Below are 12,974 nucleotides of genomic sequence, written 5' to 3' on the forward strand. Positions count from 1 at the left end.
TGATATTTACAATCATATTGGTTGATCTAATCGCAGGTGGACAACTTATATTTGTAGTTTACACCTGGTATTAACATGCAATTCAAATGTGTCTGTGTCTACTTAGTTTTCAAGGGGAATATAAAAGATTTTGTGACTACATGTATAACAAAACATCATATGCTATAGCCCCTTTCACACATAGTCTTTACTAGTAAATTACAGGTAAATTACCATAGATCATGTGTGAACAGGACCTTTTCAAAAATACTGGTAAATTTGTTCTGCCAAATTACCGGTATGAGAAGATGTAACATTACAAGTAACATTACAGAGCAAGACCACCCCTTTATGCCTGTCACTCAGACTTCAAATATGTTAGACAGGAAACTAAAGTGCTTCTACTCACGTCGGCAAATGAAAACAATGGTATGGTTTTTAAAGATCATTCTGTTGACTGACATCACAGAATTAATCAGTATTTTGGAGCTAATCTGTGAATGGTCTCTTACTGGTAAAAAGCCATAACTCCATTGCTTGTGTGAATAGCATATCTGTGTATTTACTGCTAAAATCATTCTGGCTATTTTACGGTAATTTACCAGGACTGTTGTCTTAAACAGTCTAATGTTCAAAACTGATGTAATAGTTGTGCTCCTGATATAAAAGTTATTTTACAAAGTATGCATCTTAATTATGCATCCTGCATAGACAAACTGTTCTAATTCTAAGGCAGCATTACAAATATAATTTGTCTGCGTCCAGATATACTTTTAAAGTTTTAATCTCACCCAGAATATGATCTTTTAAGTGGAATGCTCCTTATTTTTAGTCAAGCTCCTACACTAACTGAGTATTTTAGATTATCTGTGTAATTGCAGAGAAGTTCTGTAAAGTCTTGTGCATCCATACGTATGATTAAAAAAAAATACTTACACAAATGTTCAAACTACACAGGTAGATAAAAATGAAAAAAAACTTGTTTCGGTGCAATGAAATCATGGTCAGTGGGCAGACAATGTTGTCTAGGAAGCATTAGTATTTACAACATGTGCAGTGTTTCTGACTACCTCCAAATGGACAAAGAATATATATGCAACCACGCCCTGCAATTGGTGATCGGATCACCCATGATGGATGTTAACACGAAGTGTAAACAGGGTAAGAGGAGCATCTAGGTACTGGGAAAGATGTATGAATAGAGAAAAAGCAACAAGTAGAAGGACAGACACAGAGAGAGACAGAGACTGCTAGAAGCAGGCACAAGACTAAAACAAAACTTGGGCATCAACCAGTGCAATTAGGGTGGCAGAAGAGTGAGAATAAAATATGAAGAACTGTTATGAAACTGAAATGCAGATTCAGAGTATTCTGGCTGTGGAAAATATTGAGACATTTGCACCTGAAAAATATATATATTTTTTCTTTTCTTTACGTGAACAGATTCCTGGACCTTTTGGTAATTATTTAGCTAATGAACGATCAAATTAAGAAAAAAAAATGCAATAAAATTAACAGAAACATCTGACATGAAACACACTATTAGGAGCTACAATAGAAACAGAAGAGCAGCTTAAATGTTATTTGGCCACTGAGGTTAAAATGAGATGAGAAAGAATCAACAATTCAAACATAGCAAGCAAGCGGGTGGACGCCGACACAAAAGCGGGGGAAATAAGCCTAAACGGATCTTAACACAACCTATGGGACACTAAACAAATAAGCGCTTAAGACAAGCACCGTCACTACCTTATAGACAGACAGACTTACTCGGAAGCTGTGGATGCGGTTGAGGCTGCTGGGAAAGGGATTGTCCAAACACAAATGGGCTGTGGACAAGGGAAGAGGGAGGTTTGGCAGCTTGCTCAAATATGGAAGGAGTTGGGAGGAAAGGCCCAGATTGAATGGAATTCAGTATGGCACTCAGCCGGTCACCTGCAATGCGGAAGACAATGGGAGTGCTGTAGCTTATATGATCCTTTAAAGGAGCCATACAAAACACTCGTCAGTTTAACGCCCCACACAAGCACGCTCACTGGAAGATTTGGGGTGTGTGAGTGGGTCAGCTGAACCAACGTGAGGGGAATAAGGAAAGGCCGGGGGAGCCGTAGTTTAGGTTTTCATGAAACCTCATATCTGGAACATCTATAAGGTCACAGATAAAACATTGGCAGACAAAGCCAATGCTCTTCTTTCATTCCTTTTATAGTGCAACTCATGGACATTCTGTGGTGGGAGGGGGATTGTCCAAATTGTATCAAACATTTTAATATTAACCTAATAAGTAGCATGACATTACTGAAAACTAAGATTTTATTTGAGTTGTTAAAGTCAACATGAAATGACTTCCATAATGCAATGCTGTCTGACAAGATAGTTATTGAAAAAAAAAAAATGTAGGGTGGGAACTGATTTTATCTCAGGAACTGATTGGATCACAAAAAGTATGCATTTCATAAGAGAATGGAAAGTGTAGCAGAGTTTGCAGTGAATTCTGGTAAGACTTTTTGATTGTTTAAGGCCAGGTTCACCCTTGAGAACAGATCAAGTTATCCCTATAGAAGTATTTATGAACATTCTTAACTTTTTTGTTAACTGATTACTGCCGTAATCTTTATTGTATTACATTAACATTATCAAAGGACTGCATTTTTAATTTTGACATTATTTGCAAATACTGGCAGGAATTTAAAAAGATGGCCTGAACATCCTAGGTGACACTGGCCGAAGCACCATAGTTAGGTCAAGTGTATTTTATTCAGATAAGACTCAAGTATAAGAGGTGATGAAGGACCCATCAGGCAGCGGTCTATGGGTAACGCCACTAAGCAGCGGTGCATGAGAACAGTATGGTGAGAGCCAGTGGACAATAATTGGGTAAGACCCAGCTGCAGCACACAGAGTCTTGCCCATGCACACAATGATGCCTTCACACACCACAGACGACAGCCAAGACACAGATCACAGCATGCAGAGCACAATTACTCTGATTACACAGAGCTGAATTGAGACAAATGATTGTAATTTGCTTATTAATCAGGGGTCATACAGCGCTTTAATTAGATAAAAGACACTGTTTTGATGTCCACTATATCCAGGGCTCCAAGACATTTCCAAGACTTTTCCTGTTGTTTGTAATTACTGGACAAGGATTTTAAAACATCATTTATGTTAAACATACACTACCATTTGGAGTCAGTAAGATTGTTTTTGTAATACTTTAATACTTTCTTTCAGCGAGGATGCATGAAATTGATTTAAAGTGACATTAAAGACACTTGCTGCACATGCTGTTTTCAGCATTAATTAGAATGATGGCTGCTGGAAATTCACCTTTGTCATCACAAGAATAAATTACATGTGAACTGTATTAAAATATTACATTTTAAATTATTTTAAACTGCAACGATCTTAAGTATTATTTTAAATATAGTCCACAATATTAGTTTTACTGTTTTTTTAAGCACAAGACACTTCTTTTAAAAACCTTAAAAATATTACCAACCCCAAACTTTGAACAATAATGTATGTTTTGTAGAAAAAAAAGATAATTCTGGTCCACAACATTTAATTTCCACTTTTAACCTACAAAGTTTTTACTTTAAGAACAAGACAATTTTAAGGACCATAAAGGAAATTGGAGGTACTAAAACATGAATCCTGGATGACTGGCTATTCTACCACAGTTGGATTGGCATCAATTAAGTGAAATAACATTTAAATTCATGGAATAAACTACCAAGATATATGATCAAATATGTCATTTAGCAGGAGCATGGTAGGGGTGGGCGATATGACCACTGATCTATATCTATGACTGGATCACTCATCACGATCTAAACTGCCAACTAATCCCTACCGGAAGACAGCACCATTGAGTCACATGCAAACCGCTGACCTAAAATCACCCGATCTGAAGCAAATCAGTCAAACAGGACTAATTTTTATGTTATATGTGTGTTAATTAATGTTTACTTCAGGTGATTCTTCAGTGTTTACGGTCTTTTGGGGCAGTATAAGCGATATATTTAAACCCTTTAGGTGGGTGTGGCTGCGCACTGACGACACCGGTAACTGATCCAACACAAATTATTCTGATTTGAATATATTACAATGAATAATACAATTATGTTGTTAATATTGCTCTATAATGAAATGAAAAGCTTAACTTACTATCTTGGAAATAAAGCTTTATGTCTTTAAATCCGTAGTGTATATAGTCAGTTATTTCTTTGAATAAATTCAAATTTCAGAATGAGCACTTTATCGTTTGTTATATATGTTGAGGTTGTGTCCGTCTGATGTTTATCATGTTCATGATATTTGCTACTGTGATGAACGTAGGTCTTTAATAAGTAACATTAGGGGAAATTCCAGACATTTAAAAAAATAACCGTTTACATGCCTAGGGTGTTTGCATTGTAATAATGTACAGAAATACTTCAGATTTATAAACACTGACTTGTTAGGTGATGTTTTCTCATTAAAATCATACAATTTCCTATTAATTCAATAGAACGTTTAAGCACACTAGGGATGACGTCATGAGCAATCCAGGTCTATATTATAGATCAGTGGATATGACCAAAAACCTCACTGTATAGGAGTTTAATCACAATATGAGTTTAATTCACTGTAATTATATTTCATATAGTTAATATATATGAAATATAATTAACATATAGTTAATTATATATATAGTTAACATATAATTTTTCATTTTTGTTTTAAACAAGTTCTTTCCGATATAAAAAAAAATTATATCATAGAAATGCCATAATTCTTGTCACTAGTGTCAATATCACAAAAAAACAACAACTAATACTAGTCTAAGTAAATTAAAAAAATTATAAAAACTGTAGACAAATAAACAGTCAGCAATTAAATAAGAAACTAAGTACCAGCAATAGGACAAAAAACAAAAAAACCTACAGTAGAACAAATAAGAAATGCTACGTACATTGTATAAAGTAATCAAATGTATAAAAATACTGCATATTCTTCACTGTCAATTAAATATGTATTTCATTGTATTAAAGTTACGAAAGTGATTTAGTCAAGAGCAGTGAGGGATTTTCTTATTGTTGTTGTTTGATTAACATGAATAACAGACAGACAGAATATTGGACTAGGGATATGCCGGTATCTAATTTTCCTGTTGCGATTAATTGCTAATACGGTTTTATCACGGTATTGAAATTTAGTCATAATACAGTATAACAGGTTTAATAACTTTTATCTTATAACAAAAATAACTACGCAATAAAGCAATACAGAAAAATTTATAAAGTTAACAGTTTTACAAAAGAACGCAAAAGAACTATAAAGACCAATCGGTATCACTTTACAATAAGACCTCCTTAGTTAACCATTAACATTCACAATGAGCAATAGCTACATTTGCTACAGAAGTTAATAATCTTTGTTAAAAAATACAAGTCTTAGTTCATGTTTGCTCATTAAATAACAGCTGCAACTTTCGATTTGAACATGTTATTAAATATTGGAATAACTAAAATTATGAATTTTCAGAATAATTTTTCATTGGCAGCTTATGTTAACTAATGAATTAACTAATGTTAACTAATGAAGCCTTAATGTAAAGCAATAAAGAATCAAAAATATTTTCAAACAATATCTAGGGCATGTTGTAGTCCAGATTAAACTGAAAAACTATTTGGTGCTGTGATGAACCACACAGCTAATCCACAAATCTGAATGGCTATTTAAAATTATTTAACTATGTTTTAGAAAGTAGAATAGCTGCTTTATATATGGGGTTTCCAGGATAAAGGCTGCATTTTCTGCAGTTTAGCACCATCTGCTGTCAGAGAGTGAATGTGCTTTCATTCAGCGAGTCTCTCAAGTGTCCTCCATGTGCTTCTCATGCGTGCTTGTTTACATCAGAGCGCACACTCTTTCAAGCAGCATACAGAAGTGTTGTGCATTTTGACCAGTTGATGGGAAAATTATTCTTAAAATGCATTTCAAATTCGGAATAATTTGTAATATATAATTATTCACGGTATTTAGAAAAGCCCACGATAACAATATCATGCATATTCATTAACGTGATATATCGCATTATAGAATACCAGCACATGTCTACATTGGACTGCTGTCACTCTAAGAGCTGCCCAGATCCAATATAATGTTACACGTGTTTTCTTTCACAGCTGTTTCAATGGCTTTAAATCACTAGTTTTGAAACGGCAATGCTTAAAAATGTGTGCAAACTATATGTAGCACAGCAACATCACGTGAGTGTTGCTATAGAAACAATAGTCAAAATTCTCTAGCAGTTGACAAATTTAAACTGGTTCTACTGGTGTCTACAGGTACATCACCCACCCCCTAGAACATGGTATGAAAAAAGATGAAATTTTATCATATAAACAAAGGTGTAGTTGTAACGTAATACATCACTTATTTTTCTTTTTATCTACATCTCTCCAGGATCTTTACTCTCACCTTTGTTGTTGATGCCGTAGTCGAAGCCCTGAGCTCCCGAACTGTCCATGCCCCTGTTAAACGCCTGGACTGAGAACGGGCTGGGGGGAGGGGTCTGGGCTCCATGCTCCAAAATCGCTTGCTCTGTTCCAGAGAGAAACAAAAAGCATTAATAATCATCAATATCTAACAGCCAGCTGAATTTCAACTTGTGGTTTAAGCATGCATTATTTCATTACTGGTTTCCAATTTAAAGAAACAATTCACTTAAAATTAGAATTTTACATTAGAAATGTTGCTTTGGCAACTAACTGAAATACATTTAAGTATGTGTGTTAGTGTTACCATCCTCGTGACGCAGGTACTGGTTTCCCCCTCTGTCTCGGGCCAGAGACCAGGCCTCCCCCTCATCGCTCTCACAGAACTCCACCACACTGTTCTTATCCAGCTGAACCCAGGTGCCCTCCGAGTTAATCACCTGATACAGATACAGCTTTATTTACCTCATCTCTCTCTCACACACACCACCACACACACACACACAACATCAATCCAAAAGAGCATGACTGATCAGCAAGCAAAACTCAGCGGAGGCTCTAAAATGATGTGGAAACAAATCTGTGATGTACCATTCAATTCTCAGGATTTATGAATTGAAACCAGTTAAAACAAAGACACTGTTGTAAATTTGACGTGAGAAGAATAGCAGTATTTGTGTAAGTTGGGAGGCTCAGAGACAGCGAGTTTAGGAGAGCATCTGAGGACAGCATGACACACCACACCCTCTACTGAGAGAAGAAAGAGGCAAAGTCCATGTTCACACATGGAGACCATTCAAATGCCATAAAACACAGGTGTTTACCAAGATTGTGCGCCATTCAGAATTCCCATTCAATTTCTGACTTTGAATCGAGACAAAACCAGATGCAGAATTGTCATTTGAATTAAAGTACAATTATAATGAAATAAAATTCAAAGAAAATGTATCTAAATTTAATCTGTTTTTCTACATTGTCTTTTCTACAATATCTTCATATCTATAGAAAGTATAACACAACATAATATAATATACCAGGGTATCTAGAGAAGTTATAATACTGCATCAAATAACAATATATAGTATAATAATAATTTGACAATTACCCAAAGTAATGATGTAATTATTTATGTTCTGTTTCACAACTAAAATGTGCATGTTTGAGTAACTGAATTTCTTTTTTGAAGTTGCTCTTCCTATCATTCCAATTCAAAATCCAGTTCCATCTCATATGGGTCAGAACTAAATCAATTCAAATTCACAATCCCAAATCGAAAGGGAACCTATTCTGAATTTTGCTCAACCCAGGTCTTTACAGAGTGGAAATTATCATTTGACTTTTTTTTTTTTTTATTCACAAGCTTCATCTGTCATTATTGTTAATAGGTAATTAGGATCATTTATTAATTGTTGCATCACACAGAGCATGCCAGATTACACTGTACTGTCACTGTGCAAAAGCTGAAGCCATGCTGGGTGATTCTTGAGAGGGGCTTTAATAATGTGCACAGAACAACAACACACCCACACCAGAGCCATAGCATGTATGGCCTTTATCAAAAGACGTTACGCAAAGGGTTCTCTAATTGTCTAAAGAAAAATGAAGAATTTGTGTGACAGAAACTGCAGAAATAGCAAGAAATCTGTCTAATTAGTCATTTATTGGCAGCCACAGTAACACAGTTGGGAGTCCATACCTCGCCTACCGCCTTGACTTTGTTCCCCAGAACTAACATTCCAATGGGGATACCTCTAAGGTTTGGGCAGCTTCTGATGTTGTGACCCGAAGGTCCGGTCTTCACTACCTTATAAAGACCCGGTCCGCCACCCTGGCCTGTGCCCAGGTCACCAACATTGGCATCCTGGGAAGGGTGGCCACTGGTCTCCTTTCCATAATCATCCAAATTTGACCTGCCCTCCTGCAAAACCAAAGGACACTGGTTAATTTTATAAATGAGTGGTGCATTATAAAATGTATGCTTTCAAAATATTCAATCTATTTTTTTAGATTAAAAGACAATAATACTTCATTTTAATTTTAGTTAATATTATTTTCAGCAAAGAGAGATTATGATTAAGGGACAATTGTATAAACTTGACATTCCTGTCCACTAAAATTAAAACAATAAAAATAAAAAAATGAATTTTAATAAAAAAAAATGAAAATGCATTTCATAGAAGCAGTAAAATTGCCAACTTGTGTTTCTAAATACAAAGAAAACAATCTTTACAAACATCATCTTATCATAACTGTGACTTGTAACTAATTGTAGGTTGTGAAATTAAGATCATTATAACAAACATAACAGATGTCAAGTTCTGAGGACTAATACTATTTAGACATGCTGTTCATAAACTGACAAAAATCATTTTGCCTTTGTGTGAGGGAAAACAAAAACATGCATCCACATATTCTGTTTTAAGAAGTCTTTCACCTTATAATATAAATTCTGTCATTATTATTATTATTATTATTATTGTTATTATATATTATGTTGTTATATGTACCATGGAACACAAAAGGAGAATTTTGAAGAATCTTTTCCATATATGGTTGGACGTCTTTAACACCATCATCAAACTTATCTGCATAAATTATTTTTCTGAGCTTAACAGATGGGGTCAATACTAATGGTCGTAAAAAATGTGTAAAAATGTATTTACCTTTTGTGTTTCATGGAAGAAAACAGCATACGATTTAAAAAAAAGGACAATAATGACAAAATTTTTAATTTGTGGGTGAACTGTTCCTTTAAATCAGGGATCCTCAAATCTGGACCACGATATCCACTTTCCTGCAGAGTTTAGCTCTAACCCTAATCAAACACACCTGAGCATGCTAATCAGCCCCAATCAATGCCTTTGGGATCATTAGAAAATCACAGGCAGGTGACTTTCGCCAGGGTTGGAGCTAAACCCTGCAGCCCATTGGACCTCCCAGGGCAAGATTTGAGGAACCCTGCTTTAAATCCTCATGCAACTGAATTTCAATTGTGAACTACGACATGAAAACGCAAAAAGCTTTACCCAAGATTAACATAAATGTAATGTAATGACTATTAGGTTCTTACAACACATTCAAAACGTGTTACTGGAATCTTTGTGCATACAAGGAAAAGATGACAAAATATATGTTTCACTGACACAATTTACACAATTAAACATGCAACTCTGATGATTCTCCAGCACTACATGTAAAAACCACAATCTGAAATGTCTTAAAATCATGAGAAACACTGGTGAAAAGCAAAGCAGAAGCCAAGCTACACACACCTCATCTCACAACTCACCTGAGGAAAACAAGTTAAGGTCGCCCAAGACAAAAAGTCGATATCCCTGACTCCTTGGCTAGTGCTAAAGATATTCTGAGCAAGAGATTACAAGCAAGTCAAAACACGATGGGGAATTTCCTTCAATTAGAAACGCAGATGGCATGGTTAGTCTTTTTTTGGAAGAGATGGATTTGTTGTGGTGACATTTTCTTTGTGTATTTGAATATTTCTTCATGAGACAGTACAAGAACTTCAAGGTCTAGGAAACGAAACGATCCTAAAATTAGAATTCTGTGTGAATTTCAATCACATCGAAATACGGCAAATGAAAAATAAACCACATAAGAAATACGAAGATTCATAATCTTCCAAAAAAGATTGGTGGTGTGTCATGCTGTTCATACTGGGAGCCTTGATGATATTTTCACATCCAGAGGTAATTATGCTCTCAGAATCCCTCGCTTTCAGGCCTTGGGTTTAGACAACGGCTTGTTTCATGGCAGAACCTCATTTTAAAAAGTTGTGGGACCCCGATAGCTAATTTAGTTTGAGAAATAGAAACGGATCAATCACCTTGAAAAGGATGCACAGAAATTTTTAAGCAAATTAATCTTTACAATTTCAGATTGGTTATGCGAAGAGATTCACAGCTTATGTCATGACCAGGAAACAGCAAAGCTCGGTCCACTGATGCTCGTTACCACACAAGAGCTATTTTTCACACCACATATAATGAGTAACAACACAGTAGGGCTGCACAATTAATCGAAGAGATCATGATTATAGATGCCACAATAAACTAATCATGAAGTATCGATTACAGCATTTCCTTCAGGTGTATTCCTGTCAACTTGTTTGCGCACTGGATTCGGTTTTGTGTTTATTTCTGTTACATTAAAAAAGACTTCTAAGAAACATGACCTGACATTCCAAGAAAATGCTGTAGAAGCAAATCGAAACAATGTAGATAGTGTAGATCCTAACTTGAGAGATATGCCAAACCTAGAACACTGGAATACACTAAACAACATCTGCACTGGATTCTGATTTAATGCTAGTTGGAGAAAGTCAAAGTCAGTTTGCAGAATTTGGGATGCACTAATTGGCCTATTTTGGTTTTTTGCTTCAGAATCTGGCCCTGTTTTTACCTGGTATTAAGATACATTTTGGTCAATTGGGATCACAACTAGACAAGGCAGACATTCCCATTCACACCTGGTGTTTTAATTCATCTCTTTTGTTCACTTTCAACCACTTTTCAGACTACTTTAAAGGGAGGGTCAAAGGTTGGGTGTAAGAATGGGCTTTTTTTATCTATCGATCTAAAACTGTGGAAAAGCTTGCACGCTTTGCATATAAACATACAATGAAAAACAATGTGGAGAGCAATGGCTTTCCTTTCTGCTCTGATAGCTGCAAAACTACGCTGAACAATGTGGGTTTGTGTTTTAATCCAGAATGTTAAGAGATGTGCTTTTTATTATTTTTTTCTGACTAATATATCTGCACCTAGACGGATCGGCTGATAGATGCAGATTTCAAACGCTCCCATGTGCTTCTATGTAAATGCTCCGTGAAGCGTGAGAAGCGGTGATCATTGTAGCCAATCACAGTCATATCTGTCGAGCGCAAGAACACATTGGCCAATCAGCAATGTTTAAGAATCCGCTCAACAGCGCTCCAATGTTAGCGGGAAATGGACATTTTTAAAATAAAAAAATTTGGTACTTTTGACAACGCTAGCTTGTAAACAACAAAACATTCACTTGCACATAATTGAGAATTAAAATATCAGTCAGCTGATGACATAGTTATCAAGTTTGCAAATTATTTTGAATAAAAAAAGGAAAAGCTAAATAGAAAAGCAATACTTCTGTCATACAGTGCTATTGTGGCTGTGGTGTGTCAATTATGACAAACACCATGAAAATATTAAGGAAATATGTTCTAAAACAAATGTTTATTTTGTGTTTTTCTCTGTAACTGTTTACAAAGTTGGCAAGTGTATGATGCCCAGTGCTTCAAAATCTGCTAAAATTAGTATATTCCAGTCTTTATAATAAACAAGGTGTCATGTCATTCAATGTGATCACAAATGCAAAATGACAAAATACGAACATTGTCATAATCGTGCAGCCCTACACAGTGTGCATGAGTTAGTGACTTTCAATCAAAAGTTAATAAGACAAAGGACTGGCAACATGCACCCACCCATAGCACACTCTCCATCCTGGTCTCAGAGTAATCGTGCCCAAACGCAACTACACTGTAGCACTAACACATGCAGACACATTTAGTTCTTAGGTCTTTGTAAGTAATCGACACAGCATGCTTGTACACATTTGGGAGTGGGTCCTTAGATACCCATGATTCACAGTAAAAAGAGCCAAACTGAAGTATATCGAATGATCACCCTAAACACGCTGGCAGTTACAAATCCCGTTCCCAAATGAGAAAAATGTAGGGGCTTGGGCTAATCTACGAAGGGGGAGGCCTTTTACTTACGTCGACAGGGACGAGGAGGCTTCGGCCCAGATGCTGGTTAAAAGAGAGGCACCAGGCTTCAGTGTACCCATTCATGTTGGGAACATACTTCTTTACTGTCTCATCATTCAGTCTGAGCCAGACACCATCATCATTGTGGATCTATGGGAAACAAGCAACAGAGCGGAGCCATACCCTCCTGTAACTGCTAACACGCCTCTCGCATGAGCCTCTGAGGCTGCAGAGCCCATTGCGTTAATGCGCAGCACCAACCAATTGGATTTACAGTGGAAGTCCAGTTGAGGGGAAAATGAGATGCGTCATCTACAGAATTTGTATATGCATGTAAATGCTGTTAGTGGTTATCAGCAGAGAACAACAGACCCTTTCACGTGACTCAAGTTCAAGCTTCAATCATGCTCAGCTCGAGAGTCATTCGCTACTTTGAGAAAGTAAAAAAGCACTGCAGTGCCATCAAAAGGGTAACTTCTGCCAGTTAGCAAGACAGTATGAAGTTTACACTACCACTCAAAAGTTTGGACTTGAAAAAAAATAAAAAATAAATAAAATAAATTATATATATATATATATATATATATATATACACACACACACACACACACACACTTTAATATTCATTTGATTGCCTTAATTTCCATTCCAACAAATCCATTAAAAAAAGTTATTTTAGTTTTGAAAAGCAATCAATCTGCAAAAAAAATAAGCATTAAACATTGATCTAAATTTGCCAA

The 12,974-nt window shown here is 35.8% G+C and overlaps 1 protein-coding gene across 16 annotated transcripts in view; it reads right to left on the reverse strand.

The window, feature by feature from the left end:
* Positions 1-12,974, reverse strand: part of LOC132094926 (E3 ubiquitin-protein ligase MYCBP2) — a 127,845-nt gene that overhangs the window by 20,173 nt on the left and 94,698 nt on the right. For 7 of the 16 annotated variants that reach the window (XM_059499596.1, XM_059499599.1, XM_059499595.1 and 4 more), the window contains 6 exons: positions 12,244-12,384; positions 9,757-9,831; positions 8,164-8,385; positions 6,775-6,907; positions 6,451-6,573; positions 1,750-1,914 (listed from right to left, as the gene is read on the reverse strand). In XM_059499596.1, the coding sequence (XP_059355579.1) occupies positions 1,750-1,914; positions 6,451-6,573; positions 6,775-6,907; positions 8,164-8,385; positions 9,757-9,831; positions 12,244-12,384 (859 nt within the window). The remainder of the gene's footprint in view (positions 1-1,749; positions 1,915-6,450; positions 6,574-6,774; positions 6,908-8,163; positions 8,386-9,756; positions 9,832-12,243; positions 12,385-12,974) is intronic. The other 9 variants (XM_059499605.1, XM_059499603.1, XM_059499607.1 and 6 more) reach the window with 7 other exon arrangements.

The sequence above is a fragment of the Carassius carassius genome, chromosome 19 (assembly GCF_963082965.1).
Source record: "Carassius carassius chromosome 19, fCarCar2.1, whole genome shotgun sequence".
In the NCBI taxonomy this organism is placed as follows: Eukaryota; Metazoa; Chordata; class Actinopteri; order Cypriniformes; family Cyprinidae; genus Carassius; species Carassius carassius.